Below are 27,158 nucleotides of genomic sequence, written 5' to 3' on the forward strand. Positions count from 1 at the left end.
CATGCCGCGTCCTAAACAGGACTGCTGGAAGAACGATCGGGGAGGAGCGAGGGTCGCCGTCCCACCGCTCACCTGCCATGTCGATGGCAAAGGGCCTGTCTGCTCTCCAGCCAGTGTACCAGCCCACGACCTTGCCGTTCTCCACCAGCGGACGTTCATAGCGCCGCCCGCCGACCAGGCCCACCGGCCACACGGAGACTTTGCGGGTAGTTCGCATCTGGAAGAGGGGGAAAGAGACGTGGTTTAAGTTTCCTTAGGGAACACAGCTTGAAGGGAGGACAGAAATGTGAACCACACAGGAGAAATGGGGTGGGGTGGGCGGTAGATTCTCAAAAGCCGAAGGTTCCAGACCGAACCCTGTCCTGGCAGACTGTGCCCAACTCGGCTGCGCGGCGCCACCGCCACCCTCTGCCACGAGTCGGCTGGTGGCTCAAGGCTTACGAGAAATAAAGTGGGCGTCAGTATCTGAACAGCACTGAGGTGAAGCTAAGCCGTGACCCTCAAAAATATTTTCTACCTGTTTCAAAGTGGAATCTTAATATTTTGCACCTTCAGAACTGAGAGTGTTGACTTCCCTTTAGGAAACTTTATTGCTCAGTAACAGCAAAAATTTCACTCAGAGAAGCCACAGGAGTTGCCTTTCTATGAATTTTTTATTTGTACGGACACAGAAATATCGGCTGGGGGTGTTAATAAAGGCATCCAGGGACAGAACAGGTATCAGGCATTCTCCAGAGTGACAAAAAGAAAAACCTACCTTACATTCTGCCTTTCAAGGGAAATTGGGCCCAAACAGAGGAGAGGACACTCATGCAGGCAGCTGGGGAAGCTGGCCCTCTTCCAGCACACAGTGTAGTATCTGGGGAGCTCTGGTTAAAGACAGTCCTCGAATGAAAGTTATTTGCTGGATTTCTTTAAGGGGAAAGACATGTTCATGACAAAGCTTCCTGATACTGGGCAGCATTCTGGGGAGACACTACCATCACCACCACCTTCTAAGACACGTGTCAAACAGGGCCATAGGCAGCCCACATGACACCTTGTGCAAACTAGAAGCTTCCCTTTTCCCAGCACACACCTATGCAGGGGCCTGTGGCTTGGCCATTAAAGCACAGGCTGATTTCAACTCCACTCGCCCTCTCAGCTGGGGGCGTCCTTGGGCGTGACCTATATAGCTGCATTTGATGGGCCTGTTGTAATGACAATTTCAACACCAAAGGTTTTTTTTCCCCCCTCAACACCAAAGCTTTGTCTTTTATCTGCTATAGAACAGGGTCGTGATCAGTTAACCAATGGTTAAAATAATGATTATCGGGTTTTTTTATGAAAGAAAAATTATATACTTGGGAAATATTTTCAAATATAATTCACATGAAAAGTCTTATTAATAGAGTAAAAATAACTAGAAGCTTCTATTTGCCAGGCATTCCAATTTCACTTATTAATTTCCCACCTGACTCCAGAAAGATTAAAGGGCATGAAACATTTCAGGTAATAAAGATCTCACCGTATCAGTCTTCCACAAATTTGGAATTATTTCTATAATCTATTACTTTCCCAGTAAATTAATCTCCATTACCTTGTGCTCATACTAACTTATATGATGATTTTTTTTAATATATGATGATTTTTAAAAAATCTTACTGAGGCATAACTAATGGGAGGAAAGAGTTAATAGTTCTGAGACTACTGTCTAAGAGACTTGCTTAGTAGGCTGGCCCTTGGCTGGCATCTGGGAACCTGGCTTTTGAAACAGTCTCTATACGGATAAAGTTGTTTTGCCTCCCTGGGGGCACTGAACACCTGTTTTCCTTTTGGGAATCCGAAATATTAGAGGGCAGGAGGTGCCTATGTGATCAGCCCCCATAAAACATCCTGAATGCTCAATGTTACATGGGCTTCCCAGGGCATAAATATTGCACATCTGTAGTTACAGTTTTGCTGTCAGAGAGAAGATGTGCTTGTGTGATCCCTCAGGGGAGGGAAAAAACATAGAAAATCTGCACATGGATTCTTCAGTGTCTTTTTCCCCTCACTGGTCTGGCTATGTATCCTTTCTGTGTCACTATAATAAATCTAAGCCACAAGTACGACTATATGCTGGGTGCTAAGTGTCCTAGTAAATCACAAAATGTGTGGCTGATCTTAGGGGAGCCCTGAAAGAATAAAATGTAACTTTTAAGGTGTAAAATTTGATACCTTTTGATACATGCACATAGCCATGAAACCATCACCACAATGATGAACAGATTCATCATCCCCCAAAGTTCCCTTGTGCTCATTTTTTAATCCCTCTCTCCCATCACTCTCCCCTCTCCACATCCCCAATCCCCCTATCTTCTCATCCCCTATACCACGGAACTCCTGGTCTATGCATTAGTTTGCATTTCATAGAATTGCATACAAATGGAATCATACAGTGTATACACGTATTTTCATTTGGTTTTACTCTGTTCAACCATAAAGATTCATCCATGCTATAATGTTGTGTTATCAATAGTTAATTCCTTCAAATTACCAAAGAAGATTTTTTTGTATGGATGTGCCACAGATTGTTCTTGTTTTTATCTATTTGCCTGTTGACAGACATTTGGGCTGTTGCAAACTTCTGGCTATTATAGATGAAGCTGCTGTGAACATCTGTGTACATATGAACTTCACTTTTTTGGGGGATAGATATCTAATGGAATAGCTGGATCACATGGTATGTATACATTTAACTTTTAAAGAAACTGCTAAATTATTTTTCAAAGTGGTTGCACCATTTTACATTCTCACTAGCAGTGTATGAGAGTCCCAGTTACTCCACATCCTCATCAACATGTGGTGTGGTGTTTAATTTTAGCCATTCTAATAGACATTAGGAGTTTCTTGTGCTTTTAATTTGCATTTTTCTAGTGACTAACGATGTTGATGTTGACTATCTTTTCAGGTGCTTATTTGGCATCCATAATCTCTCCTTCATTGAAATATTGTTCAAATTTTTGCCTATTTTAAAAACTATTTTCTTACTATTGAGTTTTGAGTTATTTATATATTCTGCATACAAACTCCTCAGATGATTTATGATTTGTAAGTTTTTATGATTTAATATCTATAATAAATGTTTTATATTTATGACTTATATTTTATCCCATTCTGTGGCTTATAATGTTCATTCTCATAATAATGTATTTTGAAAAATAGAACTTTTAATGTTGATAAAGTCCATCCAATTCATCAATTTGTTCTTTCGTGGATCATGCTCTTGATGTTGTATCTAAAATCTCTGCCTAACTCAGGGGCATCTGGGTGGCTCAGCTGGTTAAGTGACTGTCTTGCTTTCAGCTCAGGTCATGATCTCAGGGTCTTGGGATTGAGGCTCCCCACCCCTTCCCCTGGCAGGCTCTGCGCTCAGCATGGAGTCTGCTGGAGGTTTATCTCCCTTTCCCTCTGCTCCTCTCCTTCTTGTGCACATGCTCTAAAATAAATAAATCTCAAAAAATAAAAAGAAAATCTTTGCCTAACTCAAAGTTATGAGTTTTCTCCTCTACAAGTATTACAGTTGTAGGTTTTACATTCAGGTTATGGTCTATTTTGATTTGTGAGTATGATATGAGAGACTAACTGTGCCACCCAAGCACCCCTGAAGTTATTTTCTTTATCCTTCCTGCATTTGGATATCCAATTGTTCCAGCCACAATATGTCAATGGACAGTTCAGAACAACTGAACTGTCTTTGCCACTTTGTCAAAAATCAGTTGCCATGTATGGGGGGATTTATTTATGGATATTCTCCTCTAACCTGCTGGTCTAGTTGGTGATCTTAGTGCTAACACCCTGTCCTGATTTACTGTAGCTTTGTAACAATTCTGGTCGTCACACAGCATTTGTTCTTCTTCATCAAAGTTGTTTTAACTCCTTTTTTTCTTTCCATATGAGCTTCAGAGACACGTTTTCCATTAGGGCAAATTTTGACTGGGATTGCATTAAATCTATATGTCAATTTGGTGAGAACTGATACTTAACAAAATCAAGTCTTCAAACCCACAAACATGATTCAGATTTTTAATTTTCCTCAGCAATGTTTTTGCGATTTAATTCTTGAATCAATATTAACATTTAATGTTTTATGTCCTAGGTCTTCTCCATTGGTGAGGGGGAAAAAAACCAGAAAATTTACTAAAATTTCCACAGAAATAGAGCCCTCTCCCCAACTCACACCATCTTCAAACTCCTGTTCCCTCCCATGCTGCAGAAAATGTAAGCATTTCTATTTTTTTTTTGTCTTATGTATCAAACATGCCAAACCTATGAAGAAACTAAAATCTAATACATGTGTTTTTCTTAAATTGACACATGGCCTTATATCTATCTATAAGGCACTAAAAATAGTATTGTTCTTGATATTTTCGTAAAATGTCTATGATTTTTCAGCTTCTAAATTGCTTTTGCTCAGAGCACTAACTTTCTAAATCTGCTAAACACCGGTCAACAGAACCCATCTCAGCCTTGTGTGTCCTCTTGAAAATGCCTAGGTTGTGCCCTGCATACATATCAGGGGCCAGAAAATTCTTGATAAACACCAGGTAGTAAGTGAAACATGGACCACATGTAATAAGCAGTGTGTGCCTGTGCAGCACAAGGGATAAGCTCACAATCAAGAGAAGCGGACAGACCATAAACAAACAGAAGTTAAAAATGCTTTTGAAATGGGAATGGAGAAATCATTAAGGAGAATAATAAACCACAACTGTGAGACCACGAGAGTAAGGGAATTAAACATAGCTGAGCACGTCTTGTGGCAGCCTTTTCACTTAAGCTGAGCCATGAAAGACATGTAGGATTTGGCCCACAGACTTCAGAATAGCCTCAGGTTCTAGGTAATGAGATGAATCAAGATGCAAAACTTCACATTTCTGTGCCAGTTTCTTGCTAGAAAATGCAGGTTTTGCTGAACACATTCCAAATTTCTAAGAAGAGCTCAGAACTTGCATTTTGTTTTGTTTTTACCCCCAGAGAACTGGGTGTTAAAAGGTGAAGGAAGGAGTAATTATTTGGACGCAGGTGAGATGGCAGGATTATGTTTCCAAGTGTGCTAAATTAAAAAAAAAAGTGTGTCATTTAAATAGTTTAATACTTTGGAAAGATCCAGATGCCCCTGCCATGTGCGCACGGCTCTGAGAGTCAATGTGGAATGCTTCATCAGAGTTAGACACACAGCCCCTCGGTACACCACCACTATACTACATAGAATGTGTCAGACATTTCAAAGGAAAATAGCACAGCTATTTACAGAGCTTCTTCATTTCACCCCTGGGAGCTATCCTTTGTTCTGTGTCCTTTTCACTCAATCTATGCTCTTTAAGGATTCCTTGGCAGCCACCTTCTTTTCTGAGAAAGGGCGGGGGAGAGGAAACAAAACAATGACTGCTACTCTTAAAAGTAAAAGCACTTTCATATAACTAAAATACTCTCAGTATTTAAAAGTTTTGTCACATTCTTAACACAAAATAGTAGTTACATAACAGGCACAACTTCAAGTGCCTGGTGTGAGCTCCAATCTAAAACAGAGCACTAAAGCACTACATATTAAGATAAAGATGAAGCAATTCATATATTTATAACAGTTACAATATTACAAATATCCCCAAAGCATTCTCTTCCTATTTATTCAATGCCAAAGTCATAATCTGTCATTTATTCCTCCCACCATGACCCCAATTAAATAGACAGGACTTGGAGAACAATGTTAACCAGGCAAAATCATGGGCAGAGTAATTTCCATAAACCCAATGGCTACAAAGGACACAAAAGAAACATCTGGTATATCTCCACACTCCTCCTAAATGCCATTTAAACTATCCTAAGGCAGGGGTGCGTAGGTGGCTCAGTTGGTTAAGCATCTGACTCCTGGTCTCAGCTCAGATCTTGAACTCCGGGCTCTCCATCGCTGTGGAGTCTATTTAAAAAAACAAACAAACTATCTCAAGGCAGGTGGTGGTTATCTTCATCTCCTCCAGGAAAGGAGGAAGATAAACTACTTCCCACACTGGAGGCTGGTGACCCTTACCAACAATCAGCCCCTGGTTTCTTTTAGCCAACTATTGTTTTCCCGCAGCTTTAAGCTGCATCCTTTTGGTCCCTCCTTGGGGGATAACTAACGGCCAGCTCCAGGGACTAGAATACTTCAGAAGATCACACGTAGGTGATCATCAGAATGTCCTTAGAGTAAAACAGAAAAAGTTTAACAAATGCCTTTGGCTTCCTTTAAGACATACCACTAAGGTGAAATCTTGCCTTATTTTTTTCCAAAGGGAACTGAATAAAGTTCTTGATCTTCTGAATGTAAAACGCTATAGGCAAACTCAAGGAGAATTACAATAAAGAATGGCACTCTGTATCTTGCTTTTTTAACTAACAGTTTCAGAGGGAAAGAAAAACACCCTAAATCCAGTGAACTGAAGACAAAAAGGAAAGAGCCGGACAAATATAAGGAAGGAATACAGAAATGATGACCTGGAGCCAAGGGTCCTTTTCAAATTTCAATAAACATCTGATATTTTCCAACACAGAAACTATATTACATAATCCAACATACCCATAAAATTCTTTGGGAACAAGTTTGAAAATTAAAGTCCTATCTATCTGCACTTTCTCTTTCTTGCAATCTGCCCTCTGATGATTTTAGCATCCATTTCCTTCAACTAATTGGTACTTGGCTCAATGCTATTCATTCCAGTGGTCTTCACATATCTTTATATTGCCTTGAATCTTTTCTTGCCTATTTCCACAGCATGAACTTTTGAGGTGCATAAAGTAGCTAAGAATTCTGGAAAGCAGGAATGTTCCTAATGTTATATTCTAAACCCATCTCCTATGTCATTGGGTAGAAGATCACGTCTAAGACTTCTTCCATACCTGCTGTATTTTTTCACTAAACACCTATCACATAATATATGTCTGGTGCTGGGGTAGGCCCTGAGCATGGCTGACAAGGTCCTTGCCTATCAAGCCAACATTCCAAGAAAGAAAAAGCAGTAACACATCAAATTGCAAAATTACTTAATTTCTATGCTAATAAGGGCTGTAAAGACAATGCTACAGGAACATGTTGCAGAGGATCTGACATGATCTGTGATCTGCTGAGGTTTCCTTGAGGACATCAGCCTGAGCTAAGCCTAAAGCCTGAAGCATCAACCAATGTGGACAGAAAAACCAAAAATATTCCAGGAAGAAAAGAATTTGGGTGCCCTGACAGGAACATTTCCCTGCATTCAATAATAATAATAATAATAATAATAATAATAATAATAATAATAATAATAAATAGTAATAAAGATCTATTGTGGAAAATGGATGCTAGGAGTCAAATTTCTCACTGTTGGAGTAAGAATTTACAGATAAGAAGAGAAGGCTAGAATGATCCATGTGGTTATGGATTAGAGCTGGAGACATCAATATGAATTCGTACTTAGCTGAACACTGACATGGTTGTACATGGGTTACATGTGTGTACATGGGTTAGTACCACCACACATATATTTCCTTGCTCTATCAGTGACAGGCCCAGAAACAATGACACTCCAGTGGCAAGGAGCCCACTTACTGCCCAGATCTTGGTTTCTAATATCATACTTTAATAGAAGGAACTAGAGCCACTTGCAGAAAGAAGTACCTGATTCTAGGTCTGGGGCAGAAAATATACAAGACCTATCCCAAGGTGTCTTTAGAGCCAGAAAGTAAGGAACTGCTCAAAAATGAAAACAAATAAAAGCTGTACATTGAAGGGGGCATGTAAAAGACACACAGGAGTCAGCTGAACATTCCAATTGGCCAATGCTGGTCAAATTGTGAGCAATGAATTAAAGAGTATTAGATTACATCCTAAAGTGTAAAGTAAATACTAACTACTAATATAACCTGAAACATATAAACGATTAAACAAATAAGAAAACGGACAATAGACAAATCTCCCATTAGGAGGTGTTTTGAAAAATTTACGTAGATAATCCCCCAACAAGGAGGTGGAACGGATTCCTTACGTATGAGCTGCACATAGTAACTTCCTTCCAAAAGAACAGCCTGGAAGGAAGTTTGGAGGGGGGATGTGCTATACAGTAAAGATACCTGATGAGACTACCTCAGCTGAATGAACAAAGTTAACATCAACCCTGATAAATCATGTCGACAGTACATATTCTTCTTATGATGTACTGACGAAGACGACCTCTGTGGTCTTTCCTAACACCATTCTCCAATAAAAGGGACTGGGGGATCCTTGGAGAAATGGCAGATTCTAGGAGTGGGGCAGACTACACGAGGTGAGCTTGAAGCATCTTATAGTACCAGAAAGTAAGGAAGTGTTAAAAAACAAAAACCTCAAGCAATCCTACATTGATGGAGGTATGTCAAAAGAATACAGACAGCTGAAAGAGCTCCCAATGACCAGAACCAGAACAACTTGAGTTATAAAATAATGTTGATTCTTGGTACCCTTAACAGGATGTTATGAACTTAGCACTTTACCACTGTGATCTTCTTCCTGAAAACCTATAAACCCACAATCTACTCATGAGAAAAAAACCCATCAAATTCCAACAGAGAGGCATGCTATAATACATCTAACCAGTGCTCAAAACCATCAAGGTCATCAATAACAAGGAAAATCTGAGAAACTGTCACAGCCAAGAAGAACTTCAAAAGACATGATAACTAGATGTAATGTGGTATCTACAATGGGATCCTGAAAAAGAAAGAGGCCATCACGTACAGATCAAGAACATGTGTATAAAGAATATACTTAATACAGGTTCATTAACTTTAATACATGTATTATACTAATGTAAAATGTTAATAAAAGAGGAAACTGGGTATGGAGTATAGGGGAACTTTCTAGTATCTCCTCAGTTTTTCCATAAATCAAAAACTTTTCTCTTTTTTGGAGAGAGGCAAGATGGAAGAGTAAGAGATGGAGGAAGATCCTGAGCTCACCACCTCCCAGGAACAAACCAAGGCAACATATAGTGCAACTCACTCTGAAAATGACCTGAAGACTAGGAGAACAGACCTTCCACAGCTAAAGTCATAAGGAGAAGGCCACATTGAATAGGGTAGGAGAGGCAGACATGCAGCTAGAAAGAAGCCAAACCTCCAGTGCGATTACCCATAAGGAGGGACATCATAAACATGAAGCAGCAAAGGGATCAAGCTGCACACCAGGAATGCCCAGCCCTGAGGATCTGCACTGGGAAGATAAGTCACCATAATGTCTGGCTTTAAAAAAAATCAGCAGGACTGAACTCCAGGAGAGCCAGAGGGGCTATAGGAAACCAACTCTGCTTTAAAGAGCCAGCACACTGTATCATTCTGCATGAGACCCTGCACAGAAGTAGCAGTTTGAAAAGTACCTGGGTTACATATGAAGATTTACTAATTTTTAGTACCTATGCCACAGAGCCAGGGCTCTGCAGGAACTTTCTCCAGGGACTGAAGTGCTGGTGGGCACCAGTTTTCTTGGTCTCCTTTAGCCCACATAACCAAGTTCCCCTGTCCTGGCACTCCCCCCTTCAGAACTCCTCCCCAATCTTCCTACCCAGGCAGGTACCCCTCAAAATGAATCCCACCACACCCAGCAAGCACCCTCACACCCCTTTGGTGTGTCCCCAAAGGAACTACTTCCCAAAATGGGGAGTAGCTAACCCCAAGCAACAGCACTCTCAATATCTGCAGCTGGGGCTCTCAGCTAGCTGTGCCACAGGAAAGTTATGGCCACCAGTGCACCCACAGCAGTTGTGGCTGATCACTGCAGAGAGCAAGGCTGAGGACAGCAGCTTCCACCAATGCACATGCAGAAGCTGCAACAGGGCTTCTCAGCACACATGTAGGGGACAAACAGTACCCACCAGTGCACCAGTGCAACACTCATGGCTCAGCCACAATAGTGGAGTACAAGCAGGCCACTGGAGGAGAGACCATGGGGGCATCTGGTTCTGATGACTGGGGGAATTGAAGTATGAGGCACCGTATTTTCGAGAACAGGAATGTAGCTAACTTACCTAACACACAAACACACAGAGAAAAGTCCAACAAAATGAAGAGACAGAGAACTAGGTTCTAAATGAAAGATGAAGACAAATCACAGAAAAAGAACTAAACTAAATGAAGAAAAGCAATCTACTTGATAAAAGAGTTCAAAGTAATAGTCGTAAAAATACTTACTGGACTGGAAGGGAAAATGGATGAAATCAACGAAAACTTTAAAAAAGAAAAAAATATTTTAAAAGTCAGAGCTAAAGAACACATATCTAAAATAAAAAATACACTAGACAGAATCAACAGCAGATTAGAGAATGCAGAAAAATATATCAGCAATCTGAAAGGGCAGTGAAAAGCAAAAAAAAAAAAAAAAACTGAATAGCCAAAAATTTTTTAAATGAGGACAGGTTAAGGGATCTCTGGGACAATATCAAACATAATAATATCTGTATTACATGAGTGCCAGAATAAAAGGAGTAAAAAAGGAAGAAATTTATTTGAATAAATAACTGAAAACTTCCTAATCTGAGGAAGGAGACAGACCTCCAGATCCAAGAAGCAGAGAGAGCCCCAAACAAGATGAACCCAAGGAGGTATACACCAAGACACATAATATCTAAAATGGCAAAAAGTAATGATAGAGACTAAAAAGCAGCAAGAGAAAAGCGAAAGTCCTGTATAAAGGAAAGCCCATAGTGCTATCAGCCAACCAATTTTTCAGCAGAAACTTTGCAGGTCAGAAGGGGTAGCAGGATATATTCTAAATGCTGAAAGGAAAAACAACAACAACAACAACAACAACCAGGACTACTTTACATCCTGTAGGATTATCATTTAGAACTGAAGGAAGAGTTTCCCAAACAAACGTTTAAAAAGTTTATCAACACTAAACTGGTCTTACAAGAAATATTAAAAGGGCTTCTTAAAATGGGAAAGAAAAGGCCATAACTAGAATTAAATTATAAAAGGAAGGAAATTGATATAGAGAACTGATGCTTACCAGAGGAGAGGTGGTTGGAAGGATGAGTTAAATAAGTGATGGGGATTAGGTAGTACACTTGTTATGATAAGCACTGGGTGATGTATGAAAGTGCTGATTCGCTCTATTGTACACTTGAAATTAATAAAACTGTGTATTAACTATAATTAAAATATTTTTTTAAAAAAGTAAGATAACTGGTAAAAGCAAAGACATAGTAAAAGTAGAAGATCAATCACTTACAAAGCTAGTATTAAGGTCAAAACACATAAGTGCTATAATGAATTATATACATAAAAAAACTGTCAATGGATATACATACAAATAAGCATAAAATATGGCATCTCATATACAAAATGAAGAGAGGAGAATGAAAATGTAATACTTCTAAGAATGTGTTCAAACTTAAGCAATCATCAACTTAATATACACTGCTAAATATATAGAAGTTATATATAAACCTCATGGCAACCACAAACCAAAAACTTATAATAGATACATAAAAATAAAGATAAAATAATTCAAACATAATGTGAAAGAAAGTCATCAATCACAAGGAAGGAGAATAGGAGAAGAAAGGAAAAGAACTACCAAAAATAAAAAAAAATTTAAAAAGGGATCCCTGGGTGGCGCAGCGGTTTGGCGCCTGCCTTTGGCCCAGAGCGCGATCCTGGAGACCCTGGATCGAATCCCACATCGGGCTCCCCGTGCATGGAGCCTGCTTCTCCCTCTGCCTATGTCTCTGCCTCTCTCTCTTTCTCTCTCTGTGACTATCATAAATAAATAAAAATTAAAAAAAAATTTAAAAAGATAAATGAAAACAACAAAATGGCAATAAGTACATACCTATCAACAATTACTATAAATGTAAATGGCCTAAACACCCCCAAAGGGTGACTGAATTGATAACAAAACAGGACCCATCTATATGCTGCCTCTAAGGGACTCACTTCAGACCTAAACATAATATAGACTGAAAGCAAAAAAATGAGAAAAGATAATCCATGTAAATGCAAGCCAAAAAAATGCTGAGGTAGCAATACTTAGACAAAACAGTCTTTAAAGCAAAGCTATAACAAGAGGCATTACATAATGACAAAGGGATAATTCCAACAAGACACAATAATCATAAATAACTATATATCCAACATAGAAGTACATCAAAATGTAAGCCAAATATTAACATATTTAGAAGAAATTGGCAGTAATACAATAATAGCAGGAAATGTTAACACCAAACTTGTATCAATGGATAGATCATCTAGACAGAAAATCAATAAGGAAGCAGTGGCTCTGAATAACACATTAGACCAGATGGACTTAAGAGATATATACAGAATATTCTATCCCGAAAGGGCAGAATATACATTCTTTTTAAATGCACATGTAACATTATTCAGGAGTGATTACATGTTAGATCACAAGATAAGTCTCAATAAATTTAAGAAGACTGAAATTATATTATACATCTTTTCCAACCACAATGGTATAAAACCAGAAATCAATTACAATAAAAGAACTAGAAGAAACACAAATGCAGCACTAAACAGCACAATACTAAACAACCAAGAGCTCAACAAAGAAATCATAGAGAAAAAAAAATACCTAGAACAAATGGAAATGGAAACACACTGGTTCAAAATCTTTGGAACACAGCATAAGCAGTTCTAAGAGAAAATTTACAGCAATGCAGGCCTATCTTAAGAAAGAAACAAAATCTCAAATATTCTAAACTTACAACTAAAGAAGCCAGAAAAGGAACAAAGCCCAAGTTTGGTAGAAGAAAAAAATAATAAAGGTCAGAGGAGAAATAAATCAAATAGAGACTAAAAACAAAACAATAGAAAAGATCAATGAAACTAAGAGCTAGTTCTTTGAAAACAAAATTGATAAACCTTTAGACAGACTCAGGGAAAAAATACTCAAGTGAAATCAGAAATGAAAGAAGAGAAATACATTCAAATATACTAAAGAAATACAAAGAATTATGAGACTACTACAAAAAATTATATGCTAACAAATTAAACCACCTAGAAGAAATGGGTAAATTTTTAGATACACACAAACTTCCATGACAGAATCAGGAATAGAAAATCTGAACAGGCCAATTACTAGTAACCAAATTTAATCAGTAATCAAAAAACTCCCAACAAACAAAAGTCCAAGACCAGATGGTTTCACAAGTGAATGCTACCAAACATTTAAAGACAACTTAATAACCATCCTTCTCAAACTATTCCAGAAAACAGAGGAGGAAGGAATGTTTCCAAATTCATTCTGTGAGATCAGCATTACCCTGGTACCGAAACCAGAAAAAGATACTACAAAAAAGAAAATTACAGACCAGTATCTTTGATAAACATAGATGCAAAAATCATCAACAAAATATTAGCAAACCAAATTTAAAAATACACTAAAAGTATCATTTACCACAATCAAGTGGGATTTGTTCCAGGATGCAAGATAGTTCAATATATGCAAACTGATAAACATGATATGCCACATTAACAAAATGAAGAATAAAAGTCATACAGATGCAGAAAAACCATTTGACAAAATTCAATATCTCTTCATGACAAAACTCAACAAAATGAGTATAGAAGAAACATACCTCAACATAATAAAGAGCATACATTACAAACCCACACCTAACATCAAACTCAATGGTGAAAAGGTAAAAGCTTTTCCTCTAAGACCAGGAACAAGAAAAGGATTCCCATTCTCAGCACTTTTATTGAGTATAGTACTTGAAGTCCTAACTACAGCAATCAGATGAATAAGAGGCATCCGAATTGGTAAGGGAAGAGTAAAATCATCACTGCTTGTGGATAAAATGATACTATATAGAAAACCCTAAAGATTCCATCAAAAACAATGTTAGAATAAATGTATTTAGTAAAGTTGCAGAATACAAAAATCAACAGATGGAAATCTGTTGCTTTTTTTATACACTAATAACAAACTAGAAAAAGAAATTAGGAAAATACCATCCACAACTGCATCAAAAAGAATAAGATAACAGGGCACCTGGATGGTTCAGTTGGTTGAGCATCTGACTTCAGCTCAGGTCATGATCTCATGGTCCTAGGACTGAGCCCTGTATCAGGCTCCATGCAAAGTGGGGAGTCTGCTGCTCCTTCTCCCTCTGCCCCTCCCGCTGCTCATGCATGTGCTTTTTCTCAAATAATTTTTTTAAAAGAATAACATATCTAGGAATAAACTTAACCAAAGAGGTACAAGACCTGTACTCTGAAAACTTTGATATTGTTGAAATAAAAGATGACACAAACAAATGGAAAAATACACCATGTTCATGGACTGGAAGACCCATTAAAACGTCCATACTACCCAAAGCAATTCACAGATTCAGTGTGATCCCCATTAAAATATCAACAGTATTTTTCACAGAACTAGAAAAGATAATCCTAAAATTTGTATAGAACCACAAAAGACAGCCAAATAGCCAAAGCAATCTTAAGAAAGAAGAACAAAGTTGGAAGTATCAGAATCCCAGATTTTAAACTATGCTACAATTGTGCAGTAATCAAAACAGTATGGCATTAGCACAAAAACAGATATACAGATCAATGGAATAAAGAACCCAGAAATTAACCCACACATACATGGTCAATTAATCCATGACAAAGAAAACTAGAATATATGAGGAAAAGACCGTCTCCTCAATAAATAGTATTGGGATAACTGGACAGCTATATGCATAAGAATAAAACTAGACCACTTTCTTACACCATACATTAAAATAGTCAAAATGTATTAAAGACCTAAATGTGAGACTTGAAACCATAAAACTGCTAAAAAGAAAACATAGGCAGCAATCTAGTAGACATCACACTTCTAACATTTTTCTGGCTATGTCCACCCAAGTGAGGGAATAAAAAACAAAAATAAACAATGGGAACTACATCAAATGAAAAGACTTTTGCACAGCAAAAAAGAAACCATAGACAAAATGGAAAGGAAAATGAGTAAATGGGTGAAGATACTTGCAAATTATATATCCAATAAGAGGTTAATATACAAAACATATAAAGAAGTCATACAACTCAACAACAAAAATAATCTGACTTAAAAATGGCCAAAGGACCTGAATGGACAATTTTCCAAAGACATATATAGATGACAAATAGACACCTGAAAAGATGCTCAACGTCACTCATCATGAGGGAAATGCAAATCAAAACCAGGATGATATCACCTCACACTCATCAGAATGGCTCATATCAAAAAGATAATTAAAAAACCAGTATTTGTGAGAATGTGGGTAAAAGGGAACCCTTGTGCACCACTGGTGAGAATGTAGAGGGTGCAGCCAGCATGGAAGACAGCATGGAGGTTCCTCAAAAAACTAAAAATAGAAGTACCATACAATCCAGTAATTCTACTTCTATATTTACCTGAAGAAAATACAAAGACTACTTAGAAAAGATATATGTACCATGTTTACTGCAGAATTATAACAGCCAAGATATATGGAAGCAACCCAAGTGTCCATCAATAGATGAATGGATAGTGACAACATGGATGGACCTAACAGGTAATATGCTAAGTGAGAGAAGTCTGAAAAAGACAAACACCTTAGGATTTCCCTTATATGTGGAATCTAAAAACCAATCAACCAAATAAAAAATAGACACAGACTCATAAATACAGAGAAAAAAAACTAGTAGTTTCCAGAGGGAAAGGGAATAGGAAGATAGGTGAAATAGATGATGAGGATTAAGAGATACAAACTCCCAGTTATAAAATAAGTCAGTCACAGAGATGAAATATACAGCATAGGGAATACAGCCAGTAATACTGTATTAACACTATATGGTAACAGATGGTAACTACACTTATTATGGTGAGCATTTTATGTTTAGACTTGTTGAATCATTATGCTGTACACCTGAAACTAATGTATGCCAACTCTAGTTCAATTAAAAATAAAAAATCTAAGAATATAGTCCATTAATTTAAAAAAAAAGTATTTCAGAAGTTTCTAAGAATCTTTTTCTCCACTCACTGCTATCAGGTATAATGCAGACTTATTCTTGAGCTTGGGAGTCAATTATTCCTCTCATTTTTTGTGCTCTTGTTTGTCATGCAGACCAGAGGAGCTTGGGGCAAATGTGGTCCTCAGGAAAGTTTGGTTTGGCCTACACAGAGATAGGTTTTAAATTGAGACATGTTAAAATCCAAAGACTTCTGGCCTCTCTGAAAATTCGCCAAGCTGGGCTAGTATTACATACAGCAACAGTGGCACTGAGAGTCTATGTCCCTTCCAGTAGTACCAGCTCTCTCCTGTTATCCATGGTCCCCCCACTACTTGCATCACAGCCCCAAAGCTGAGCCTCAGTGTCAATCAACATTATTACTAACTGGTGCTGTCCCAGGAGATATTTGTATCTCCAAAGCAGGAAACTGAGAAACACACCAAATGGGCCATGCATTTCAAGAAATGAGAAATGTTGGAAATGTATGGAAATGAGAAATGTTCTTGTATATTTAGTATGCAAAGTATGTATATAAAAGACACGATTAAGAACATAGGAATGATAAATATATGAAAAAGGAACATAATTAAAATCTTTAATAAATGAAATTAAATCAGGTTGTAGTTTTAGTCCTTTAAGTTTTAATACCAATTAAGTAACTGCTTACAGATGGCCAACTTAAGTATGCTACATTCTTGAAAGTATTTGAATTTGTGGTTCCTGGTATGAATTGTTTGGGAGGAGCTAGCTTGGGCTCTGCTTATTATAAAGCCACACTAACCAAACCAGTGTGATATTAGTGTAAGGAGAGATATGTAAAAGACATGAAAGAGACCGAGTTCAGAAGAGTTCTTCCCACAAATGGTTGGCTAATTTTTTTTACTAAGATGCCAAGGCAATTCCATGGGGGAAAAGACAATGTTTTTAACACATAGTACTGGAAGAACCTGGCATCTATGTGAGAGACAGAGAGAGAGAGAGAGAATGAACAGGTGAACAGAACTTCAATCCCTCTGTCTCATAAATCCATAAAAACTCAAAATGGAATCACAAACCTAAATACAAAAGCTAAATTTATACAACTTCTAGAAGAAAATACAGGAGAAAATCTTTGAAGTCTTAGGCTAGGTAGAGATTCCTCAGTTGGTACCTAAAAATGCAAACTTCAAAACCAAATTCAGAGATTGAACTTAAAATTTTCTACTCTCCCAAAAGATACTGTTAGCATTTTTTTAAAAGCAAGTCACAGACTGGAACATCCCAGTACATATCTCTGACAAAGAGCTTATATTCAGAATACACAAAATTCTTAGAGCTCAAAAAAAAAAAAAGTCTAAAGGATGAATAGCATTAACCACTAATACTGAACTATTAAAAAATGGGCCAAATGATTTGAACAGACATCTCATCAAAGAAAAATGGACAATTACCACGTGGAAAGATGTTCTATTCATCAGTCATTAAAAACCAAAATAAGAAAATTAAAACCAGCAATTAAAATTATATCATTGTACACCCACCAGAATGGCTAAAATTAAAAGACTGACAATACCAAATGATGATGAAGATGTGGAGTAACTGGATCTCTTATTCCTGGTGGGAGGATTAAATGGTACAACCATTTTGGAAACAAATGTGGCAGTTTCTTTCAAAGTTGGAAAAAATATGCCTATCATATGATCCAGCAATTCCATTTCTAGGTATTTACCCAAGAGAAAGGAAAGTATCCGTCCATATAAAAACCTGTACCTGAATGTTCACAGCAGCTTAACTCATTTTAGCCATAATCTGGAAACAGGCCAAACACACATCAACTTATAAACAGATAAACAATTTGTTATATATCCATTCAATAGATTACTACTCAGCAATAAAAAGTAATGAACTATTGATATTCATAACATGGGTGAATCTCCAAAACATAATGCTGAATGAAAAAAAAAGGCTACATACTATACTAATTATATGAAATTCTAGAACAGGCAAACTGATCTATAAGGATAAAAAGCAGATTGCAGGCCATGATGAAAACTGACTATGAGTGGTCATAAGGCGACAGTTACAAGGGTGTAAGTATTTGCTAAAGTACAGCAGACTCTACACTTAAAATGAGTACATTTTATCATAGGTAAATTACACTTCAGAAATACAACAAAAAAAGTACTTAGAAGGTTTTGACCTGAATTCATGACTAAAAAGCCTAGAATAATATCAACACCCCAACAGCAATAAATAGATCTAATACCCTGATCTTAAACACCATTCTCCACTAAAAGGAATCAGGGAATCTTAGAAAAGTGGCTGATCCAGGGCTGGCACAAGGAAAGTAGGAGTCTAGAATGCTGTCAGAAAAACAAAGATGGGCTCAAAGACAATGAAGGACATGCGGAATGAAGACAGAAGCCAGTCTGAAGGGTTGCTGGACAATGTGGGAACAATTTAAGCATCAGGAAGAACAACTCTGATGGATTAAATAAACAGTGGCGAGAGGGTGGGTGGGGGAAAGGAATCAACAGGTCTAAGGTTACAGGTTGGGGTATATGTGTGAGAGAGAAGCTGCTCTTTAAGAAGGACACCAACTAACAGAGGAGGAAAAGATTGGCACAATAAGAAGATAACCACTTCATACCCTCAATGTACTAATTCAAGCAAGAACATTCACTGGATATTAGAACTCTTGGGTAAAAGCTAGGAAAAAAAGACATTCAGCTACCTCAGAGTATCAACCTATGGCTTGCCTAGTAAACACAAAAGAAAAATGTGTCTTCACAATGGAGAGATTTGGCAGTCACTACCTTGACCCAGTGGTCAAGTGTGGTGTCACCACCCATAAGATGACCTAACAGTACGTCCCACCCAATGGAAGCAGGAGAGGAGGACAAGATCATCAATGTGGTATTCTTGCTAAAGGGGTTTGGCCTGAATGTATTTATGAGGAAACAGATGACTGGCAGATGACAATCAAATGCAGCTTACTGCATGTGTGGACTTCATTTGTAAGTATGTATGAGAGAGAAGCTGTCCTAGTCAAACCTATGAACTATTTAAATTTCTACTTTCCTCAAAGCTTCTAGGAAAGTAGGTACTCTTGCAGCAAAGAACCCCTAGCTTAAGAGTAAAATACTATGGTGACAATATCAGACAAGAAAAAGGGTTGCTACTTTGGAGGTCCCGCCACCCCACAAGAGCACATTCTCTCTTCAGCCATCAATGTTAAAATATATCCCTTCTAAAAATTTTAAATTTAATCTACTGTCTCTTGTATAGATCTATACACCTTAGTAAAATTTAGTAAGATTTGATGTTTATTGAAAATATGAACATAATTGCCAATGACCACGTGAATCTTCATTTGGGTATCAAAAGGTAAAACTTTACATAATATCAAACATAGTTAGACCTGCAGAAAACTTCTGCAGTTCTTCAGTACTGTAAGCTGTTGCCCCCTTTAAAAATGTTATCCTTTTGCTACACATTCCCCAAACTGTTTCAAGAGTCCTGAGTTCTTTAATGGTAGGGAGTATTGTTACTCATCCCTGTGGCAGCAGTACTCAGCATGCGAAAGGAAGTGTCTATCCAAGGGTAGATTTTACTTCATACGGGTATTTAGAGCTCTAACCAACATCTCTGATGGCTGGTCTCATTTTTGTACTAGCCTTTTCATGCAACTGACAGACTCATATGCAAAGAAGCTAATTCACATTTCAAAAAAAGGTATAAATACTGTGGACTTGAAAGTAATAAAAAAAAATCAATATGGTCTCAGAATATGTACTTTGCTGCTGCTGCTGCTGCTGTGTGTGTGTGTGTGTGTGTGTGTGTGTGTGTGTGTGTGTAGAGATGGGATACTGGGAGCAACTGGATTCAACTCCTTTTTCATCATTACATAAGAGGTAGCAGAGTTCACTACAAGAATGGTAGCATTGGCCATGCTCAATTTGTTTTCCTGAATAAGTACTGACCCTAAAGATTTTTGCTATAGTTTGCCCAAGACTATAAGTATGTGAGAAAGTTCCAATTTCTTAATTTCTGTTTATTAATTTCTCTGTATGGAAACCATCTACCCATATCCCATTATTCTCATGTAGAAAAGTTGTGCTGATAGTAGGCAAAGGTTTCTTAAAATATGTTGGTTATTGGTCATCCAGTTTTAGCATTAAGTATGTTCTGGGACATACAAGTGTGTGCGCGCACACACACACAGCACTCTTTTAAGGCAAGTTTTGAAAAAAACACATACTCTCATTTCTTTTCTAGGCATTAAGATGTAACCTCTCTTTTCACAGAATGAAAAGTAATAAAATACTCTGTTTTATTACTTGTCAATCTTGTTGCTATGTCCCCTGTTCCACATAAGATCGTTCTACTTGGAGGTTTCTTCCCCAGAATTTAGTTAACATCTACTACAACTTCAAAAAAGGATGCAAGGGAATTTACAGAGATACACACATAAAAGAAAATTAAACAGAGATGACTGATAATCAGTAGCTTTCCTATATACCAGTAAATATCACGGAAAGTAGCATTACCACAGCAAGAACAAATATGGAATGTTAGGCATAAACTTACTGAGAACAGTGCAGGAACCATATGAAGAAAATTTTAAAGCTTTATTAAGGAACAGAAATGATGTGAATGAGTGCAGAGAATAACCGTGGCAGATATTTGTTGGTTTTGTACTCCATATCCACTCTCCTTTTCTTTGATAGCTGAGCTTCCGTTTGATTCAGATGTAGACCTGCTGACATGACTGAAAATATAGTGACTCTCTCCCATGCCAAGGGTAAATTCTCATTTGTCAGTGATCAGTTTGAGTACTGGCAGTTCTGATCATCAGAGGAACTGTGCTTAGCTGCTTCTAGGAAGGTTCCCTCACTCCTAAGGGGCTCCTGAATTTCCTTTCCACCTCTGCACACAGTCACGTTTAGATGTGATGGTGGGAACTGTAGTGGCCAGTCTGCAACCAGGAGAAGACAAAACTGACATTCTGAGGATGGCAGTGAGGACAGAGATGGAACACTCTGGACCACTGATGACATAATCAGTTGCTCAGATAACCCTGAAATCTGCTTTACGTCTGGACTTCCTAATGAGAGTATGTCTCCATAATCACTACAGCCTGGCCCCCTCCGAGGCTTACAGGAAGACTCCATGTCTCAGCATTCCGTGCAGGTAGGAGGGAGTCATATGGCAGATTCAGTCATATGGCTTGTTTAATACAAGCAGAAGTCATGCAAGTCAGACCCAAGTCTGGTCCTTAGAAATAATCTATGTGAATGAATTCTACCAGACATTTAAAAAAGAGTTATCACCTGTTCTGGAATATTACTCAGCCATTTGAAATGACAAATACCCACCATTTGCTTCAACATGGATGGAACTGGAGGGTATTATGCTGAGTGAAATGAGTCAATCGGAGAAGGACAAACATTTTATGTTCTCATTCATTTGGGGAATATAAATAATAGTGAAAGGGAATATAAGGGAAGGGAGAAGAAATGTGTGGGAAATATCAGAAAGGGAGACAGAACATAAAGACTCCTAACTCTGGGAAATGAACTAGGGGTGGTGGAAGGGGAGGAGGGCAGGAGGTGGGGGTGTCTGGGTGACGGGCACTGAGGGGGGCACTTAACGGGATGAGCACTGGGTGTTATTCTGTATGTTGGCAAGTTGAACACCAATACAAAATAAATTTATTATTGGGGCAGCCCCGGTGGCGCAGCAGTTTAGCACCACCTGCAGCCTGGGGCGTGATCCTGGAGACCGGGGATCGAGTCCCACATCGGGCTCCCTGCATGGAGCCTGCTTCTCCCTCTGCCTGTGTGTCTCTGCCTCTCTGTGTGTCTCAATAAATAAATAAATAAATAAATAAATAATTTATTTATTTATTTATTTATTTATTTATTTATTTATTATTAAAAAAAAAAAGAGTTATCACCTGTTCTCAAACTATTCCAAAAATTAAAGGAAAGAAAGCTAGAAAGCTAGGAGGCTAGCATTACTGTGATATCAAAACTAGACAAAGACACTAAAAAATTACAGGCCAATATTCCTGATGAACATAGATGCAAAAATCCACAACAGAATATTGGCAAGTAGCATTCAGTAACACATTAAAAGTGTCATTCACCACAGTCCAGTGAGATCTATTCCAAAGATGCAAGGACTGCTCAATATCCACAAATCAACCACCATGACATATCACATTAACACAATGAAGGATAAAAATTATATGATCATCTCAATAGATGTAGAAACAGGATTTCACAAAATCCAACATCTGTTCATGATAAAAACTCTTAACTAAGGGATATTTAGAGGGAACATACCTCAATTGTAATAAAGGCCATACATGAAAAACCCAACACTAACATACTCAATGGTGAAAAACTAAAAGCTTTTCCTCTAAGAGTAGGAAAAGGAAAAAGATATCCATTCTCACCACTTTTATTCAACATAGTACTGGAATTCCTAGCCATATCAATCAGAAAAGAAAAATAAAAGACATTGAAAATAGTAAGGACAACTGTCACTATTTGCATAGGACATGAAAGTACACACAGAAAAGCCTAAAAACTACCAAAAATTGTTAGAATTAATACACATAAATCTGTTGCATTTCTATAAACAATGAAGTAGAAGAAATGAACAATTCACTTACAATTGCACTAAAAATAACAACTGGTAATAAATTTAACCAGGGATACTAAAGAACTATATTCTGAAAACTATAAAACATCAATGAAATATTTTGAAGATGACATAAACATTAAGATATTATATGCTTACAGTTAGGAAGAATTGATACTGATAAAATGTCTGCACCACCCAAAGTATTCTAAAGATTCGTGCTCGCTTCAGCAGCACATATTCAAAGTACTATAAAGATTCAGTGCAATGCCTATCAAAATTACCAATAGTATTTTTCACAGATCTAGGAAAAAATAGCACTAAAATTTGCATGAGACCACAAAAAAAACACAAATAGCCAAAGTAATCTTGAGAGAGAACAAAGCTGTTGCTATCACAATCCCCTATTTCAGACTATAATACAAAATTTTAGTAATCAAAACCATGTGGTTCTGACTCAAAAACAGACACATAAACCAATGGAACAGGGGTGCCTGGGTGGCTCAGTGGTTGAGTGTCTGCCTTTGGCTCAGGGCATGATCCTGGAGTCCTGGGATCGAGTCCCACATCAGGCTCCTCACAGGGAGTCTGCTTTTTCTTTTGCCTATGTCTCTGCCTCTCTCTGTGTGTCTCTCATGAATAAAGGAAATGTTAAAAAAAAAATCAATGGAACAGAGTACAGAGCCCAGAAATAAACCCTTACCTATATACGGTCAACTAATCTGCAACACAGGAGGCAAGAATATACAATGTAAAAAAGACAGGCTCTTCAATAAATGATATTGGGGAAAATAGCTGCATGCAAATAATGAAATTGGACTACTTTCTTAATACCATACACAAAAATAAACCCAAAATGGATTAAAGACCTAAATGTGAGACTTGAAACCATAAAACTGCTAAAAGAAAACACAGGCAGTAATCCCTTGGACACAAGCCTTAGCAGCATTTATCTAGATAGGTCTCCTTAGGCAAGGGAAACAAAAGCAAAAATAAACTATTGGGACTATACCAAAATAAAAAGCTTTTGAACAGCAAGGAAACCATCAAAAAAACAAAAAGGGAGCCTAGTAAATTGGAGAAGATATTTTCAAATGATATATTCAATAAGATATACTTAGGTATACAAAGTATATATAAAGTATATGAAATACATGAAATATAATAAGTTTATAAAGAACTCCTCTCAATACCAAAATAACAATTAAAAAATGAGAAGACCTAAGTAGACATTTTTCCAAAGAAGACATATGATGGCAAATAGACACCATGAAGAGATGCTCAAAATAACTAATCATTGGGGAAATGCAAATCAATACCACAATGAGGTATCACCTTCGACTCATCAAAATGGCTAATATCAAAAAGACAAGAAATAACAAGTGTTGGGGAGGATATGGAGAAAAGAATACAATGGAGGCAGTACTGGTGGGAATGTCAAACTGGCACAGCCACTGGAGAACATTATGAAGGTTCCTCAAAAAATTAAAAATAGAAATACAATATGATCCAGTAATTCCACTATTTGGTATTTACCCAAAGAAAATGCAAATACTAATGTTTATTGCAATTTGATTTACAATAGCCAAGATATGGAAGCTACCTAAGTGTCCACTGATAGCTGAATGAAAAATATGTGGTAATACACATACAATGGAATATTATGGTATATATAATGTACATATGTACCATATGGTACATATACGGTATACATACAATGGAATATTCCTCAGCAACAAGAAAGAATGGAGTGAGATCTTGCCATTTGTGACCACATGGTTGGACCAAGAAGGTACTGGGGTAAGTGAATTTAAGTCAGACTGAGAAAGATAAATACTATGATTTCACTTATATGTGAAAACTAGAAAACAGGGCAGCCCTAGTGGCTCAGTGGTTTAGTGCTGCCTTCAGCCCAGGGTATGATCCTGGGACCCGGGATGGAATCCCACGTCAGGCTCCCTGCATGGCGCCTGCTTCTCCCTCGGCCTGTGTCTCTGCCTCTCTCTCCCTCTGTGTCTCTCATGAATAAACAAACATAAAAAAAAACTAGAAAACAAAACAAAAAGCAGACACAGATCCATAAATACAGAAAATTGATGGTTCCCATAGGGAAGGAGTTTGGGGAGATGGGCAAAATGGGTGAAGGGGAGTCGCAGGTAAGGCTTCCAGTTATGGAATCAATGTCTTGGGATAAAAGGTATAGCATAAGCAATATAGTCAATGGTATTGTAATAGCACTGCATGGTGGCAGATGGTAGGTACATTTGTGATTAGCATAGCAAAACAGATTTATGAAATCATGATGTTGTACATTTGAAACTTAAGTAACTTTGTGTATTGACTATACTTCAATAAAAATTTAAAAAACACAGGGAACTGGAAACTGTAGTGCTTGAAAATGCAACTCTTAAAAAAAAAAAAAAAAAAAAAAAAAAAAAAGCCTGGGCAATCAAACACCCCTCTTCCTTTACTAGAGTGACCTTAGAAGAATCCAGGCGTTATGGTTAGTGCAATGATAAGATGGAAGCACTGGGATGTCAAAATCACTGACTCTGCCCAGAAGATTCATCAACACCCAGCAAACTTTGTAGAGCCAATCAAGAAGCTTTTACTCTATCAAGCTTATCAGATGTCAGGCTTTGCCTGCAGCAGCAGCCAGTATTATTCTGCTAGTAAAGTGAGATTATATGTACTGCTTAAGGCATTTTTTTTATTGTTTACATTGAGTTTTTATAACTTGTCTTTAAAAGCTTCCTGTTTGTTACATGTGCCATGTTCTTGGACCAGAAATCTCAAAAGTATAGAGGATTCTTCAAATTCATGCCTAAAGTAAAGACCCCTGACAATAGCTCTCTTGGCCATAGCTATTCTGTGCTGTTGGTCAGTGCTATTAAAATATTTAATTGCTGAATCAGGGGAGAATGTGGTATGAATTTAAGAAGATAAATGTAAGGCATCTAAACGAAGGCATGTGCCTGAAGGAAGGAGGGTAAGGAGCATCAGGAACATGTTCTCCAGGGAGTTTATTCTAGGAGCTGGATATTGGTCATTTCTGTGCAGGATTCACATTTACAGAGACCTAATTCACAAGGAAGTAAGAATATTCCATTTGGCATAGTCTGACTATACAGTATCCTTGAGCAGAACTAGAGTTTTAATTTTTCCATCAATTAATACAGCATTAGAATGCTATGGTGATAAATGCAATGAAGTACCTCATGGCAAATTCTAATTTCCCAATAAACCATTTATGAGAATTCCAATTTGAGAAAAATAAAGTTTCACAGAAACAATAGAGATGCACACAGCAATAAACATAAATCTTTAAAATATGGTACAACATCGAGAAATAACAAAAATCTATCTCACAATGTCATTTTAGAAACTGAAAGTACTGCACACAAAATGCTATATGTTTCACAAGGATACATACAAATAGAACCACCAACGGCACACATATTAGAATAAATGCCTGAAAGTAAGCATAAAAGAAATAAATAGAACACGGAAGGAAACTTGCAATGATGTCAATAGCAGTTCAGGAAGTATGATCAACTCTACCTCTGTACCTTGAATCTAAGAGAAAGAAAAATATCTTCAGGATATCCTGGAGGAAAATATACTCAGAATATATGACAAATGAATAAAAGAAGAAGAGGAAGGCAAACCTCTAAGATTACAGAAGTAATTATATACTCCCAGAAAATACTTTAAAATTTTTGATGGAACTTTTCCTAAAAGTAGTAAGTAGTCTCTGTAGCCACAGTAAAAGGTTTACAATGTTATCATGGCCAAACTTTACATAGATCAAAAACAAAGACCGGGGCATCTGACTGGCTTAGTCAATTGAGCATGCAACTCTTGATCTTAGGGTTGTGAGTTCGAGCCCCACATTGGGTGTATAGATTGCTTAAAAATAAAATCTTTAAGAAAATATAGATATAAGTAGATCTTGAAAGAAAACCTAAGAAAGCCCAGTCATCTTTCTCTCTCACACACACACAAACACGAAAAATGTTCCTCAGTATAAGATTTACAACAGTTTATTTAAATAAAGTTTTGTTTACATATTAAGTCCTTAACTTGGGAGAAAATGGATAAACAAGAACCAATTACAAGTTAGTTACAACAGACATACTTTAAATAGAAAAACAGAGATAGGATAAAAGTAAAAGGGTAGAAAAAGATATACCATGCAACTAATAAACATATGAAAGTTACTGTAGCTATATTAATAACAAAGTAGTTTTCAAGACAGATTATCAGAAATGAAGAAAATTGCATAATGATAAAACCAAACATCTAAAGGTGTATGCACCAAATAACACAACTTCAAAATACATGAAGCAAAAAAGGAGAAAGGGAATTTGGGGACGATTGTGAAGTAGGAGGATCCTGAGCTCACCTCCTCCCACAGACACAAGATAATGGTTACATTTATGCAACTAACCCAGAAAACGACTAAAAGACTAGCAGAACAGACTTTCCACAATTAACTGTAGAGAGGAGGCCACAAGGAAAAAGGTAGGAAGGGT

At 37.3% G+C, this 27,158-nt stretch overlaps 1 protein-coding gene across 1 annotated transcript in view; it reads right to left on the reverse strand.

The window, feature by feature from the left end:
• The window catches only part of B3GAT2 (beta-1,3-glucuronyltransferase 2), an 80,871-nt gene that overhangs the window by 27,212 nt on the left and 26,501 nt on the right, over positions 1-27,158 (reverse strand). Inside the window, exon 2 of the mRNA XM_055330000.1 lies at positions 73-217. Within this exon, the coding sequence (XP_055185975.1) occupies positions 73-217 (145 nt within the window). The remainder of the gene's footprint in view (positions 1-72; positions 218-27,158) is intronic.

This window comes from Nyctereutes procyonoides, unplaced genomic scaffold (assembly GCF_905146905.1).
Source record: "Nyctereutes procyonoides isolate TBG_1078 unplaced genomic scaffold, NYPRO_anot_genome, whole genome shotgun sequence".
Classification (NCBI taxonomy): domain Eukaryota; kingdom Metazoa; phylum Chordata; class Mammalia; order Carnivora; family Canidae; genus Nyctereutes; species Nyctereutes procyonoides.